This window comes from Contarinia nasturtii, unplaced genomic scaffold (assembly GCF_009176525.2).
Source record: "Contarinia nasturtii isolate CC-2019 unplaced genomic scaffold, AAFC_CNas_1.1 Cnas_scaffold_78, whole genome shotgun sequence".
Taxonomy (NCBI): domain Eukaryota; kingdom Metazoa; phylum Arthropoda; class Insecta; order Diptera; family Cecidomyiidae; genus Contarinia; species Contarinia nasturtii.
The window spans coordinates 2,284,135-2,301,765 of record NW_022197436.1 but is presented as its reverse complement, the minus strand read 5'-3'; the positions used below and the strand labels follow the sequence as shown (position 1 = coordinate 2,301,765).

The window sequence follows — 17,631 nt, the reverse complement described above, 5'->3', positions numbered from 1 at the left end:
TTCAGATGCCCATACAAATTCTTGAGAAAAAGTTCATTTCCAGGGAAAATGATTTTCCTCGACGAATTTTCCAAAAAGAAAAATATTGTTTTTGAGGATTGAGACTCAATTGGGCTGCTTGAATTTTGTTGAGTGAAAAAAATTGGTTGAGTTGCTTGAGTTATGCGTGGAAAAAGACAAACCGAAATCAATTTAAAAGCTTAATGATACATCAAGCAAAATTATAATTCACATTGTCACTTTGGCATCCCAACGAATGCAATTCAATTTTTCACACAGATGAATGTATCTAACACGCTTTCCTACAGTACGTAGTACGTACACACATTTCAATGGCGTTTCATTTACTTGTTAGACAAGTTATTTAAAGTCGTTGAATGTTTTTCTCAATGTGGAATGGCAATAAATCTAATGTTGACACCTCTACCTGCGGTGGATTGGTATGAATAAAACTGTAACAAGACCATAAAATGAAGTAACAACAACAATGACAACACGAACACAATTACTTATAACACAGCCGACAAATTTATCTGATCTCATGTCGATGTATATTCCGTGTTAGAATCTCTATCTAGTATATTTCAATATAACAATCAATAAAATTTAGTGCCATCCATTGAGCAAATCAACGACATCGGGGAATAGCATAGCGGGAATAAAAAGAGAAATATTGAAAAGAGAGTTGCGTTTAAAACGCTAATGAATCAATTGATAGTAGAAAGGAAATAAGAGAGAGCCAATGAGAGAGCAGTGTGTAAGTATGGCTTCGTATTTTTGCCTATATTTCAAACACTCAACATTTCATTCTTATTATTTTGCCTCTTGACACGACCATAAAAATAGAACATTTGTTATATTTCACTTTCATGGAACAACATTTCCGCTAACATCGACTTTATATTTTATGTCAATATCGCAATAAAAATGGGAACAATTTTTATTTTTGCCTGTCCTTGTACCTCTCCCCCATATTCCATTTTATGATGGCAGTTTATATACTTTCGTTTGCCTTGGAATTGGTATGTTATGTCACACACATTGTATGAATCATTTTGAAAAAAAAAAAACTGATAAGGATGTTGGTTCGGATTCCGATAAATTAAAGTTACAATTGTTGAATGGTGAACATTTCATCGTCAATTTATTTTATTATCAAATTTAAAACAAGAACGACTACTTAAATCAACCTCCAAAAATTCTTCTTAATTTGGATGTTGAGCTTTCTTTGTCTGTCGTCACTGTTGTCACTCTTTTCCAAAAAAAGAAATATTTTGTTTTATTTTAGGTCTGAAGCTCTCATTTTTTCTTTTTTAAACACTATCATAACATCACGAAGCACATCTGAAAGGGGTAGAATAAAAACTACTTCTCGAAAAATTGCTATTTTAAAACGAAACCTAAAAAAAATTTCAATAAAAAGTGAATCAATTTTTTTTTGTCCAATTGAAGTGAATCAAGAAAATTTTGTTCAATAAAAGTGAACCAAAAAAAAAAATTTCACTCGGTTTTTTCAGTGTAAAATACACTAAAATGAATTTTTTTTTTGGGTTCACTTTTATTGAACAATTTTTTTTTGGTTCACTTCAATTGGACGAAAAAAAATTGATTCACTTTTCATTGAAAGTTTTTTTTAGGTTTCGTGTTTAAATATTTTTCGAGAAGTAGTTTTTATTCTACCCCATTCATCTGATTCTTACAAACTTCTGTGCGTTTAAACATTTGAAATGTGATATTTTTGTGTAAGAGTCGACCGTTTTCTTATATAACTCGTGAGATGGCTCATTGTATTACTGTAATCTCAATCAAATCGGTAAAGCGTTTGAAATTTAATCGAATTATATACTCTACATCACACATGGACAAAATGTCAATTAAAAACTCTACAGCAAATCCAAAAAGAATTTAAATCATGTTGATATAAAATTGAATTTTCATCTATTAAAATTGAATCAGTGCTCGAAAATCCATGGTTATTGTTATTAAATGATCTTTTATTCAATGGAAGTGGATAGAAACAGTAATCGGTTATCTAGAGTTATGAATCTACCTACAACTACATGTGTACATATTATATAGCAAAATTTTGAGCATAAATTCGGTTGTGTACAATGTTCACCAGCGTAAACAAACAAAATCTATCATTCTACCGTAGAGGATTCCATATTACATTTTTATATGTATGTTGTTTTGTTTTTATGTTGGTTAAATTATTATTTTTACGATAAATAAATTTGTATTGTGGCACCTGAGCCTCGAAGCACTTTTATGACATCGGAATCCATACTGCCATGTCAGACAGCAACACGTCTCTCCATATGATGATATCTACTTCATGTATATCAGGGCTAGAGAGGGAAGTAATGTGACGTGTGTATTGTACTACAAATTATTATACGTGCGAAAAGACATAAACGGTGAATGAATCAAGACGCCAAATGATTGCGCTTCAACGATGCGATATCGAACCCGGTATTCAGCATAAATTCATGCAATTTCTGTGGTTGTGCTTTGCTTTGCTTTTGTTACCGACTTTATAGTATCATCAATGAAAAATTGTGCAGATAAAGGAGGCTATGACCGACAGAGGCAGATCAGCTTATTACATTTATATGTTGATATTTATTTGAATGTATAAAAATGCGCTCATGTACAATTCAAAATTATGGCAAATTACACAACAAGCACAAAGCCTAAGCGCAACACTGTTAACAGGAGAGAGAAAGAGAGAGAGATAGAGAGAGAGAGAAACATAAACGCTACGCACATTTGCACACAGACATTTTTCACCCTTACCGCTTTTTCGCCATTAACATTGCGCCCCCGCTTTTATCCTACTGTATGCTCAATTTGTAACACAAGACATCTCATTACATCTTTAGCCCATTTGGCACATTGCTGCAATGGTTCCTGTTACTATTTATTTCATTTCATGTTCTTCGTTTTATTTGGGCTTGTGCAGGTGAGGTTTTTTCCATTTCCATAAATTTCTCTTTACAGCGATGACAAAAACATTAACTAATTTCAATGAATTCGCATTCACGAAAAATCCACTTTCGTTTCGTATCAACAATGTGACTAAAAAATTAGCAAAGATTGCTCATCTCACATTGAATCAACACCATATCTTTCTAGTGGGGACACAAATTAAAAAGGATAATAGAAGTTACTTAAGACTTGTTCACAAAACTTACAAAATTGGTCATAGACTTGTGATAAATTATTTTCTAATGCTTCGGCGGAAAAAAAATGCACTTTGTCCAACAAGAAATGCCTATACAATTTCGAACTAAGGACAAGTTGCGAACTGTAATTATCCTTACTATTTATAAACTTGATTTCTGAAAATTCACAACAACAACATCATCAATTACTAAATTATACATATACCTGTAGTTACCATTTACTCCTTGGAGATCATTAAATTCATTAATTTTTCATGTATTGTTTTCATAAAACTTTTGGCATCTGGATGGTTACAAAAGGTAATGATGTGAGTGCAACTTCAATTATAAGTAAATTAATCGATTTTCCATTAATTAAACATTTATAAATTTTGCGATAATACTGCTGTGTGTATTCGCTAAGACTTGAATTACAAGCGATTTACCTTCCTGCTATGCCAACTTTAAGTCGTCTATAAAATCTAAATATGGCTCATTTACTGTATGCCGTCAATGCCATTTACCATTTCGAATGTATAGCACTTGTTAGAGAAATGACGTGTAAATGTGCAAGATTACATGTGAAAACATTGTATGTGTTTTGTTTGCGTTACGTAGTTTTGTTTGTAGTTTGCAACATTCGAAAATGATCGATTAGATTGCCGTTTGCATAAACCAAAAGTAAACACATTTGGATACTTAACATTTTATTGTACCTGCTCTTAGTGTGTTATTACAATCTGCTGTTGTTTTATACCAAATTTTTTTTACTTCGTAAATATGTGCTGTGCAGACTTCCAAACCAAAAAAAGGAAAACATTGTTACCGCTTACGTGTGTATCAAGTTGATTATTTTATCGACTGTAAATGGCATTTAACCGAGAAAAAAACCCAGCAGAAATAACATGTATGCAAAATGTTATATCTTTCTTACAATCTTCGATGTTTGTTTTTTTGTTTTTCTTAGAAAAATAATACATCCATATCTCATCCAAAATGATCCAAACGTATTTGTTGCTTTATCGTTTGTATTTCATAATACTGGCGCGCTCAGTAAGACAAAGCCATTTCTAAGGAAATGAGATATTCTTCTGCTTAATCAGATGCGGAGGAAAACGGAACTTAGGCATAAATACTTGGAAACATTAAAACGGAGATGGAAACACTGTGTGAATATGTGTTAATATCGGCATGTGTTATCCGCACATCAGCGAAAGCTTACTTCACAATTTCTTTCTCATCACACCTCAACACTACCATGCAGAATGCATGCAATAAAACCCAAAAATACGAAGCGAACGAAAGAACCGGCCCAGAACATCGTGCAAAACAATGGAAGAAACAAATACCCAGAAAAAAAGGGACGAAAAGCTAAAAATATAAAAGCGAAACGAAGCGGTACAAAGTATAAGCCGAATTGTTACATGAAAATGGTTCAAACGTGACTGGAAACATTGATAGGAAACCCGAATGCCAAAAGAAAAATTACAATCACATCGTATACCTCTCTGGCTAATGCATACAAACATGTGCATGGCCCATGTACACAATGTCCAAATTGTAACACACGGATAATGAAAATAAGCACCAAAATATACTCTATTGAAATATTGTTTCTTGGTTTATTTTCAGTGTTAGGCTATCAGTTCAGAGATATAAAAACCTTGAACAATTTTGTGTTTCGCGCTTTCGGTTTTCATCACATACTTTTCAATAACGAACCAAAACTTTTCGTTTCAATTCTGTTGCAAAGTTTGGCAGCTCTTTTCGCGTTCGTTTGACGAGAGAGAGAGAGAGAGAGAGAGAGAGAGAGAGGAATGACGATAAATTGGTGCCAATGCAGGTGGCATTTTAGTATCGAAACGGATTTGAAAAAATCATGGAAACATTAATGTAAAATAAATGAAATATGCAATAATATTTAATAGTTTTTTGTTTGGTATTCGCAATGGCACGCACATGCCGACATTCTTGTCTGTCGTAAAAAATATTCAATGTGTATACATTGAGTCATTTTAGTTAAATACCGTCGTAAAAAATAAGGACACATACATGAATATATAAATGTCATTTCTGCTGTTCTTCTCGCTTTTTTTCCACCAAACTTGATGAGAAAATCGTAAATTTTGAACATATCGAAAAACCATTGACACTTTCACGAGGTTGATGTTTCCATCGTCTGATTCGATATACTTTATTTATTGCTTGTTGTTTTCTTTCAACATAGCAATGAGGGGGAAAATGTTTGTTTGTCACAATCGATTCGGCTGCAAAACAGCAAGTTTTTTTGACGGCACTGATTTCAAAGTCACCACCCAAAAAGGCATGAATAGAAATGATTTTATGAATTGGGCAAATTATTCCGCATGTCATACTTCGTTTTGGAGTAATTAGGGCTATGTCTTTTGAGACAGTAAATTTTAAGTGGCAAAAAGCACCTAAAAGAAATTATAAGCTCACCTAATCTTGCTATTACAAGCTACTACAGCAAGCGAATGCTTCATGGGTATCGCTAGAGCTGAAGCTTATTTCGTGTCTAACCACTGAATTTTTTTTTCTCCTCGCCGACTTATAATCATCCTAGGTAAACCCGAAATCATCATCGTAACCGAAAAAATCATTGGAGTGGTTTTTTCCTCCCAATCTTTCGTCATTTTTTTTTTTTTTTTTTTTTTTTGATAACCAAACGATCAAGTGAATCAATCAAAAACGACTGCTTTTCTTTTCTACCTTTGCAAAAATATTTCGGAAATTAATATTTGGTTTGCGTTTACATTATTTGACTTTGGTGGTTTCTTGGTGTCGATGATGTGATGTTGTTCAAGATGTACGGTGTTGATTTTTTTCTGGTGTTGCTTTTGATAATCAAATCATCGAAATGCAGACGCAGTATGCGTACATTCATATATTTTGAGAACCGGATCATGATTAAGATTTATTTGTGGCTTTTAGAGCCATTATTCATTTCATTAGGTTTTCAAATTTATTATAATTTATGTGCCTGCTGTCGACGCATAGAGATGTGATGCTCATCGTAATCCAACATAAATACAATATTCTCTGTTGTTTTTTTCTCTATTTTTCGCAACTTCATACTCACTTTTTTCCTTCTATTGTTTGTTCGAGAGTTTCTCTATGTGTGTGTGTCGCGCGTGGATTTCCGGGTTCATAAATTTATCTCTCTTTATATAAACAATATATTTATATATAACTTTTACTGGCACTTTTTTCGTAATCACAGCAAGCACAGTGAAAATGAAAAAAAAAGAAAGAAAACAATTGTCATTATCTGCTGGTACGGCTTTTGCTTGTTTTATTTCACTTTATTTTGTTGATGTTAAATTATATGCACAATTTTTCATATTTAAAACGAATCTTGCGAACATAGAACTGAAAATTAATTCCAAAACGTTTTACCATTTACGCGATTCCAAAATTAAATTAATTTTCAACAGTTAAATGCACAAATTTTCAATGGGTGCAGTTCATCCTTGATTCAGTTATAAAAGTGGGTCATGGTCACGAAAACACATGGGTAAACGGAGAAGTTTCTGTTAGATTGAATTGGTGATTTATTACTATAACAATAATAAATTTAATGTTTTATGTTTCAAGCTTCTTAACAGCATAGTCAGAATGGCAGTTTTTTTCTTCAAAAATTCTAATTTGATATAGTTAGTTACTTTACTACATAGTTATATGGGGGTAGGTATGCAGCAGCGTTCACAAATCCGATCGAGCTCCGACCACAGCAGAGAAAATAGAGCAATATGGTCAGAGAATAGTCGGTATCGGAATTATTTCGCCATCGGAGTTTTTTTTCGGAGTTCGGTACTGGTCAGATGCTCGGTGAGGTTGTCACAAAAATGAAACATTCGTAACAAAAACTTCATAAAACAAACATTTTTTTCCGTTGTTATTTTTCAGATGTTACATTATCAAAACTATGAAATTATTTCAGCCAGTCCGATCTCATTGTAGCAAGCATTCACAAGAAGATACATCAATACAAAACATCGAATGATGCTTGCATCAGTTGATTCGTACAACGACAGCACTAGCGATGCGCATCAAATGTATTGATGTACTCATCTGTGAATGCTTGAATCGTAGTAAATATTTTATTTGAATATCACCATACAATCAGACCGTCTCTTTTTTTAATTTATCAGCGGTCGATAGAGACAACATCTTTCTTTTTATTTTGGAATTCATTTCAGGAGTGGGAAGGTTCAAGATATTCTCCGCACAGAACAGAAGCCGTAACTGACGCTTATTTTTATTTTTCAGGCGGCTGAAATGTAACCCCCCAACTTCCGATAGCAATGGAGGTGATAATAACTACATTGACTTTAGCTATAGCAACCTGAATAGGAAACTTGAATATATATGAGAAACCGCACTGAATAAAAATGTGCATGCTAATAATCCCAGTGACATCACTCGCCCATTCGTTCGATTCGATGCCATGGCACGACATAGCAAATGTAATGCATACACAATGTGTACTACACATAAAAATGCAAAGCAAAAAAAAAAACAATGTACTACAGTGAAGACCAACTTGACGATGGAATCTATTCAAAAGAGAGTCAACAATATGTGACGAAAGAATGAAAATCCGGTAGGTAATACAATTGCATTCACACATACAAATAAGGCCAAACAAGCAAAACCCAGCCGTACAATGTAAAACTTAAACAAATGCAAAGAAATCTGAAAGCAAAAAAACACCACCCAAGGAGTATATGCAGAGTATTGTACTAGGTATTGTAAGTTAGAAGAAATAAAAAAATGCAAACTTTTTTGTCATTTTTGACGATTCAACTATCTCTTGTATTCGCTTTGAAATACTCGGCTTTTCAAAATTCATTTTTGTCCCGCACGCCACATACACACACACACATGTCACGATCTTTTACAATACATGCTACCCTAGCTTTCTATCTATTTTAGCCTGTTGGTCTCCCTTTGCCATGTTTCTTCCTACAATTTGGTTTGTTTGTCTCATAAATGTAAAAAAGCATTCTCAAAACAATGGATATAATGAAAATAAATACAACGAATGGAGTCGAAAATGTGGCGTTTGTGTTTTAGTGAGAGCATAAAATAACATAATGTATTACATATGCTAACATTTATCGTTGAGTGTGTTGTATACAACCAGTATGTTTTGGTAACAAAACAACATAGACAAACGAAGAAAATGCAGTCGAAAAAAGCACATATTTGTGAACATGAGAAAAGGTTTGCCAGCAGCCGGCAGCATATATTCTGGTCGCTAAACGGTATATATGTACACTGTACAGTTGTGAAAAAACATTTTGGTAAATGAAATGATTCGAGAGATATGGAGACAACGATATTACGTACCATTTCTCATTTCTCAACGGTATACCGAATGAGACACATTACATATATACACATGCGGGAGAGAAAAAAAATATAAGTAAAATTCGCAGCAAGGGGCACTATGAGAATGTGAAACAAAGTGGAGGAAAAATTCAACAATGTCCAACAGATAAAACATGGAAACAAAGAAAGAGAGAGAAAGAGAGAGAGAGAGAGAAAGGGCAGAAAAAAGCGCATAATCAATTTTGATAAATCTGTCGAAAACTAACACGAACTTCTTAACACCTGAACACGCAAAACATGTCGTCGAAAAAACGACGTCAAGCAATGAGCAACAAAACGACAAAATTTAATCAATTTCAGTTCGCAAAAGAAGTTAACCGAAGAATAGTTTGAGTCAGGACTCTGAGCGCGTGAATTGTACAAAGTTCGAAAAAATGTGTCTGAATGAACAACAAAGATATACAGAGAAACTGGTTTAATAGATAAAAAGAGCATTTTAAATTATTCAAATGGTTTTCAAGGAATCAAAATAAAATGGCTGGCTCCATGTTATGAGAAGATATTCATTCCTTTTTTCAGTTTTTTTCTCTCTTTGTACTGTAAAGTCTGTCATGTCGAAAGAACAAAAAAAAAAGATGTCATTCAATGTTGAAAGTGAGATGATCAGCCAACATTCAAGGTGTTCAAGAGAATGAAAGCGCGTACGCATCGTAAGAAATGGCCAAACAAATTGGATGTTGTTACCGTTATCAACTTATCGAAAACAATTGGACAGCCTTCAAGAAAGGGAGAACATAAACGGAACGCCTAAGCGATGCCACTATTTGCAACGATTGAAGTCTCATCAGGAAATTTTTATTGATGGCTTTTATGTGTTAAAAATGAAATGAATATGAAAAAAGAAGTAGATGATGATGAAATTGACTGAACGCCATCAGCATATAACCATTTGATGCGTACCCCCGTCGAAACCGAATCGAACCGAATGATGCAGAATAGAACACGACAAGCAATAAACGAGACCGGCTAAAAGTTGTATATTGTTTTTTTTTCTTCTATTGTTTGACTGCCTTTATTTGACGTCTATAAAAACATTGACAGTCAGCAGAAGAAGAGTGGCAATGATTTATTACATTAATATTTTATAAATGCTGCAAAACATCAATAAAAATTTCCCCTGGTACTAACATCGTATGGTCATCAATGCCAAATGAAAAAAAAAGAGAATCGAATGGAATTGAGAACGAGTGAAAAACAAAAGGCAAACTTCGCGTCAATAGCGAAAAATAGAGACGAGAGAATAGGATGTGTGTGAAAGAACGTAATACAACAACAACAACAACAACAACAACAACAGATATACCAATCGCTTTCGACCACAAAGCCAAAACATGTAATATTTTACGTGCACAATGTTATATGGTTTTTCGAAATGTAATGAGATTTTCCAATGGCAAATTGTTTGCGTTGTTCATGCCATCAATTGTCAGAATTATTAACGAATAAAATAATTGCTTTTATCATTTCCCTATTGGTGATTCGATGCTATTAGCCTTGATATCATAGTGATTTCATTTAGCTCTCTTTCTTTCTCTTTCTCTCTCTCTCTCTGCCACATCTCATTCCGAATCGACAAGTCGTTCAATTTAGCAAAGAGCGATATTATTTATTCACGACAATGTCGTATACATTATTTCATTGTGATGTCAGTCTTATACGTCATTAATTCCTTTGCGTTGATTACTTTTGATGTTGGACTCATTTTGTGGGCGAATGAATCGCATTTTTCTAACAAATACACACCGACGACGGTACAAATATTATCAATATGTGTATGTTTCTTGTGAGATATTTTATTCTGCTGCAAATCAACATCAGTTTTGAAGTAAATCTATTAAGGATTGTATCAATCTTAGTCTGTCTTATCTATTAGGGTTTAAATTTATAGAAATTGAAAAATGTGCTTTTGCATAATTGAAAAACCAAACCATTCATTAGGATAGAAAATCAATTAAAAACTGTTTCATCGTAACAATAGATATTAATTAAAAAGATGCGTTTATATGTACATGTTTTGTTCTTTAGTTTGCCATTCATGTGGCAAAATAATGTGGTTTCACCGCAAAACCTTCCCTGTACACTTTCAGTTTACAATGACTTGACAACATTCATTATTAATCTACAGAGAGACGGGGAAAGCATGTGTTTTTAATCAAAGAAGTATAGTCCACACAAATCGATTCAAAAAGAAAACAATAAGCTCGTGACTACTCTTACAATTCGAGGTAATTTGTTGCTATTTGTTTTTCGTTACCTCAGTAATGGTTTTTATAATCTACTTTAATTAGACTTACTGTGCTTGAAAATCATGGATTCTTGCAAATATTTCAAAATTGAATTCAAGTGCCATAATAAATACGGTATTCATTGTTATCGTATCTCTGCTTTGTTACATATGCTGTTTTGAACATATTCCTATCAATGTTCTTCCTTTTTTGATTTCTCAAAATAAATGACCACGGTATAATTGATCGAAATGTAATCAATTCCATGAATTCCAAATCGTATACCGTCAAATGGTCAATTCAATACACGAAGTATTTTGATAAGGTGTGAAGATTTTTTCGAGTCCAAAAAATGGCACGTTTAGAAAGTGATGTTGTCAAGTGATTTTATTAATTGCCAAACATTGTACGATACATATTCTCTAATACAGACATTGATTAAAAATTCTAAATAAATTCGTTGAAATCACTCGTCTACCAATATTCCTATTTCCATTCCATATTTGTAGTGGTTAGCCCACAACTTTAGAAAATATGCGATCATGATTGAAATAAAATCAATAAAGAAAAATATCGTTATAAGTGACAATTCAAACATATTCAATTAATTACCATTCTCATGTTCGAATGCACAGTAAAAATGCGAGTAAATGAAAAGGAAAATCACAAAACATAGAGAATAAGAGAGATATGGAGTGTAGACCATATTTTTGTTGTCAACGTATGATACACAATCGTTTATGTACAGATAAGTTAAGTGCTGCCGATAAATTTGAAGCTTCATGCGTTTCTTCAAGTAGTTCTCACTCATAGCGTTTAAACACAAGAATTTTCACACATACATTTCATGTTGTCAAGATTTCATATTGCACACACATTGAAGTCGCATACATATCATTTTATTCTAGTTGAGCATTATGTTATCATGTTCGTTCACTAAGTGTTTGCATGTATGTATGTATGTCCGTCGCTATGTGATACACAATTTAATAATAGCAAAATAAATATACACTTTATAGTTCATACGAACACTTGTATTACGATTAAAATAATCATACGATTTGTTTAAACTATTTCCATAAATACATACATGCATGTGACAAATGCACTCTCTTGCCAAACACACAATCATATATTGTCCGGCACTATACTCTTTGATATAAAATCAACAAATGTTCAGTCAATTGTTCGTCGATCACATAACCAGTAGTTGGTAATGCGTGACGTTTGTTACCAGCAAACATATTTTTTGTTTCAATTTCTTCTTTGATTGTGTGTGTGTGTGCGTCAGCTCAACTGAAGGTATTTTAATGAATTTTGGTTTTATCGAATAAGAATTGTGGTCATTTCAAACAATTTCATATTTTTCGGTTTGAAAATACTTATTAAGTGGTTTGAAATGCAAAGTATCTTATGTTTAAATTTTAAACTCTACCATTCATTTTGATTGTTTACGGAAAATGTTTTAATCCACTACAGTAGTATTCTTTTAAAATGTATATTTACAACAACAATATACTTTTTTTTCATCTGCGTTTCATCAAGCATTTTTTAACTTGCGATGAACAAAGATTGAAACAATTTACTGTCGTCTTGATTCATTATTATTGTTGTGAGAAAATTATTGCATCAATGTCGGAACGAGTTTACTATATTACCATTGCCTACCATCGAAACAATATCAGCAATGGAATGTAAAATTTAGCTACAAACTCGAAATTCCAGATATAAAACGAATCACATACACGATGATTCAATCAGTTCATTTAAAAAAATGATATATCGACAAAAAATGTGCCACTTGTTGCAATTTTTTTTGCATATAATCGTAGTTTTTTTTAAGGAAACATTTTGTAAAAACATAAAACAAATATTTGATAGTAATTTTGCATGGGCGGTACTTGTCCGTAACCACCAAAAAAGTATTACAATGGGTCAAGACAGTCCAAATAATTTTTAAATTGATTGAGAACCCTTTCGAAGATATTTTTCTTTCTTTCAATGGAAGTAGAGATAAATTTGGGTAGCCTTAAATGCTATGGATCACCGTGCTCTTCATCATTTATCAAGAAAAAATTCCATTTGGCAAATGCTACTATTGTTGAAATAAAATCAAGAACTCGATAATAGTTAAAAAAAATACATCCAAACATTTATATCTTGACAATAAACAAAATTCGATGTCGATAAACAATTTGCTGCGCATTTTTGCAATTTCGAAACAGACTGAAAATTCACAATCACAAAATAAATCATCGAATGTCATTATAATTTATTTTGTTAGAGAATTAATAATGGCTCAAAGTGCTTTGATGGAGTCAAAATAGCCCAAATAAAATGTCGTTTTGTGTTTTGTGTAATAAAGGTCAAAAGAAATTACCAGTATCATATCATTGAATGAACATTGGTAACACATGCGACTCAAAAATCAATAGATGACTGTTACGTCTGTCTTCATTCACTTTGGTTTTGTGAACCATCAAAAAGTGTAAATATAAATAAATTGAAGAAAAATACGATGGCTCGTAATACGCAAGGCAGTTAACGAAGTGCGAGGCAGGCAACATGGTGTTTGTACAACAGACTGACTTTTATTACCGTTTCAAAGCAAGATATAGATTGATAGAGAAAGGAAGAGAGAGAGAGAGAGAGAGAGAGCAAGTTGTAAACGAAATGAGACAAGCATCTCGAAAATAATCTGTCGCAAAAAGAACAGCATCTTCAAAACATTAGTAATGCTCAAGTTGCGTCGCATGCATCCAAAATGATGTAGAGAGCCTTTTGAATAATGTGAGTGTCATTTATGCGATTTTATTTTATATATGTACGTATTTTCATTCATTTTCCCTTTCACAAGCTTGTCAGACGTTACCGTTTTCCAAGCCGGCGTACAAAACGTGTTTTACTTTATCAGTGCACACCACATAAACGTTTACGAAATGTTTTTCTCTTTTCTCTTCTTTTGTTTTTTAATTTTTCGCTCGTTCTTTCCATCTTGCTTATTTGTTTTCTTTGATTTGACAAGTGCTTTGTGACTTGTATACCGCATAACGGGTGGCTCACTTAGCAATTCATTGAAAAGTTCGTTTTTTCGTATGAAATGATATAATACATATAATTCGGTAATAGTATGAGGAAGAATGAAACTGACACTTGGGAGCCGCTTGATATTTACACTTTTCATTAATATGCAAATTTAATTTTCCGCTGGAATTTGTTTAAATATAACGACAAATGAACTGTGTTAATGGCAATAAGCATAGATATTTTCGAATGGGAGGTAACATTGTGTCATAATCTCAAACATCAAAAGAGCTTTTCTCTTGAAATAGTGAAATGTGAAACATATTAATCAATTTTGGTAAAATTGACTCGATTTATTTTCTTTAGCTCGATTTATTACCTGTCATCGCGTCTATAATTAGTTCATATTAATTGAATATCGAACACCGGCCAAATGATGAAAACAAGAAACACTTTCTTGTTAATATGCATCGGTGTTATATTTCATATGGTTGACTCGTCGGTAATGCACAATCAAAGTGTGAGGGAACGGTGTCGACGCATAACAAACGAACTTGATGAAAATAGCATTGTTACCGCACAAACGGAATGTAATTCGCGTACAAAAGTTCATGATTATTTCCGTGACCGTGAAGAAGTGCTAAAAAATGAAGCGGAAACAAGTTTTGCGGCTGACATTAAACTGACCGACAGCGAACAGCTTGCCAACAAAATTATCATGAAAGCCAAAGAGGACGAATTTAAAACGGGTTTCCTGCAGCCATACCTATTCAATCCAGCACGTCATATTTTCGAAGTGTTGGATGCCATCAAACAATCAAAACTGTTTCAAATCATACAAAAAATGCCAAAGGGTGGCATTTTACACGCGCACGATACAGCTTTGTGCTCTACAAGCTATGTGGTGTCATTAACTTATTGGCCAGATTTGTGGCAACGAGCGTCAAACAACAACACCAATGACATTTTGGAATTTGTATTTTCGCGTGATCAACCGAAGAGAAAACCAGATGATAACGATTCGTCATGGCGTCTCGTCAAAGATGTCCGAACTGAAATCGGTGCCAAGGAGTATGATGAAAATTTACGCAAAATGTTCACGCTATTCGATAAAAATGTTAATCCACGTGTACAATTCAAAGATGTTAATGACGTATGGGTTCATTTTATGGGTATATTCATTAAATTTGAACCCCTTGTTACATATGCACCAGTTTGGAAAGCCTATTACAAGCATGCACTCAAAGAAATGCAAGCGGATGGTGTTCAATATTTGGAATTCAGAGGTCTCTTGCCCAAGGTATTTAATTAGTTTAAGTTTTTAATATTTCAATTTCGTTTATGTCAAACGATTGTCGTCCAGAAACTTCTACGCAATCAATGCAAATCGCATTAAATTTTGCTTTTTGTTTCTTTGTTCGTAATTTGTCTACATTTTTTTTGCCATCGAATATCTTACTAATTAGATTTGTTTCTTTGTTTTTCTAATTTTCCAATTTGAATGCGATTCTTTTTTTGTCCATTTTTTTTTGTTGATTGCATTTCGTATGCAAAGGTCTACGATTTGGATGGTAAAATATATAATGAAGAGGATATAATGGAAGTGTATGTTGAAGCATTGGATGAATTCAAGCGTGATAATCCATCGTTTATTGGCTCGAAATTCATATATGCACCACGCAAGCAAATGCCCAATGAGACGGTAGCTACATATTTTGACATCGTTCGTCGGCTGCATGCGAAATTTCCACAGTTCTTGGCCGGTTTTGATTTGGTAATTTATTCAACAAATCTTTATCATTTTGTAAATAAAAAAAAATCATCCCAAAAAACAGGTTGGACAAGAAGACATTGCACCTGGCTTAGTTTCGTTTGCCGAACAGATTTTACAGTTGCCTGATGACATAAAACTATTCTTCCATGCCGGCGAAACAGCATGGTTTGGCAGTGTCGATGAAAATTTGGTAATTATAGCTGTTAATGGATCTGTCATTTCAGTTTTTTTTTCTTCATTTTTGCTCACTTCATCGTTTCTTTGCTTTTCCACTGTAGATTGATGCAGTTTTGCTGGGAAGTCGTCGAATTGGACATGGTTATGCATTGATTAAACATCCAAAAGTAATTGATCTTGTCAAAAGCAATGATATTGCGGTTGAGGTGAATCCAATATCCAATCAAGTGTTAAAATTGGTTGATGATTTTCGTAATCATCCAGCGTCAGTGTTTATGGCACAAAATGTGCCCATTGTTATTTCATCGGATGATCCATCTTTTTGGGAGGTGTCACCGTTGTCGCATGACTTTTACATTGCCTTTTTGGGAATTGCATCGCGTCACAGTGACTTGCGAACGCTCAAGAAATTCGCAATAAATTCAATTCAGTACAGTTCACTGAATGATAGTGAAAAAATTGAAGCTTTCGCCAAGTGGCAAGTCAAATGGGACACATTTATTGAAGACTTAGTGCAAAATCAACAATAAATTGAATCAAAATCATTTTAATATGTCGTTTTGCACGAAAATAAACACACAATTGATGAAAGTGTATCTATTTTTATAAGAAAAAGGAAATATCCAAATAAAAACTGTTAATTCACGTATCTGATGAAACAGTTTTTTTATTTATGTCGTCGAATATGGTTTATTTTGGCAGTTTATGCGTTTTTTCCAATTTTTTTACATTATTTCGCCTTCTAAAGCTATTTTTCGATAAATCTAGAGATACGCAACTCAGACATAGATTTTCTTAATTTTTTTTCTCCTTTTTTGCAGTTAGAAATTGACTAATAAGTATTTCCTATTTGCATCAATTCAAATAGTTAGACTACTTTTTGATGCAGTCGAACCATTTGATTTAGCCGAATATTAAAAAAAAAACATAAAAATGTTACGGTTCATCTGCTAGATTTTTTTAATCGAGATTCTTAACTTAAAAAATGTTCCGTTTTGAAGAATGATTGAAATGATGAAAAAAGTAAAAGTATCAAATCAATTTTATATTAGAGTATCAAGGTTATCTTGGTAAACTTAGTTCAATTCTCATACAGACATCTATTATAAAGTGACCCAGTGGAAAAGTTGGCTTTTGATAATGATAACCCATCTGATTATTGAAAGTCGATGAATCGATGTAATCCTTACAATTTTTTCCATAATAGCAGGTTTTTAAAGTTCTTTAATTTTCAATTTTACTTATTCAGCACCTGAAAATTTAAGAGTTATATCGTGTATTTTGAAATGAATCAAAGGAAAAACCACCGTATTTAAAACCATTTTAATCATATGCACAATTTTGAGATTTTATCATTAATTCAAATTGTAAAATTATTACACATCTGTCAATGTAAATTTTTCATGTACGCAATTGTTCTATATGTGAATCAATCAATAATTTATTGAAAAAACCACATAATTTATAATGAACCCGTTTTCGAAAGGCGGTCATTATTAGCACGTAGTATAAAAAACAAATACATCATTTTTTCATTTTTTTTTTTTTTTGCAAATCAATTAATTTTTAGTTTTTTCGTGTATTTTAAATAGTTGTTTCAACAGGAATTTCAAATTTTAAAGTAGTATGCTAGGACTGCTGATTACTGATAATTGATAATTGGTTTTCAATTTTTTTTTTTGACTGAAAACACGAAAAAAATTGTACACATTTTGAATAAATAATGTTATTGTGGAAAAAAATGTATTCAAAATGTATGTTTTATATTGTTGCTTGTTTTGTAAAACCATTTTTATTTACGTTTTTCGATATACTAGGTTTGTTAATAACAGTAATGTGCGAAGGGGGGGGG

General features: G+C 32.8%; 1 protein-coding gene across 1 annotated transcript; it reads left to right on the top strand.

Moving 5' to 3' along the window:
- The first annotated feature begins 11,974 nt into the window (after positions 1 to 11,974).
- On the top strand, positions 11,975 to 16,433 carry LOC116337319 (adenosine deaminase 2-like). Its single transcript, XM_031761761.1, has 5 exons — positions 11,975 to 12,106; positions 14,195 to 15,128; positions 15,384 to 15,602; positions 15,664 to 15,792; positions 15,881 to 16,433. The coding sequence occupies exons 2-5, from the start codon at positions 14,262 to 14,264 to the stop codon at positions 16,307 to 16,309; spliced, it is 1,644 nt and encodes a 547-aa protein (XP_031617621.1). The 5' UTR covers positions 11,975 to 12,106; positions 14,195 to 14,261; the 3' UTR covers positions 16,310 to 16,433.
- Positions 16,434 to 17,631: the final 1,198 nt, after the last annotated feature.

Coding starts and splice junctions, on each gene's coding strand:
- LOC116337319 (XM_031761761.1), top strand. CDS start 14,262: ATGATGAAAACAAGAAACACTTTCTTGTTAATATGCATCGGTGTTATA. Junction 15,129..15,383: donor TCAGAGGTCTCTTGCCCAAG/GTATTTAATTAG, acceptor TCGTATGCAAAG/GTCTACGATTTGGATGGTAA. Junction 15,793..15,880: donor GCAGTGTCGATGAAAATTTG/GTAATTATAGCT, acceptor TTTCCACTGTAG/ATTGATGCAGTTTTGCTGGG.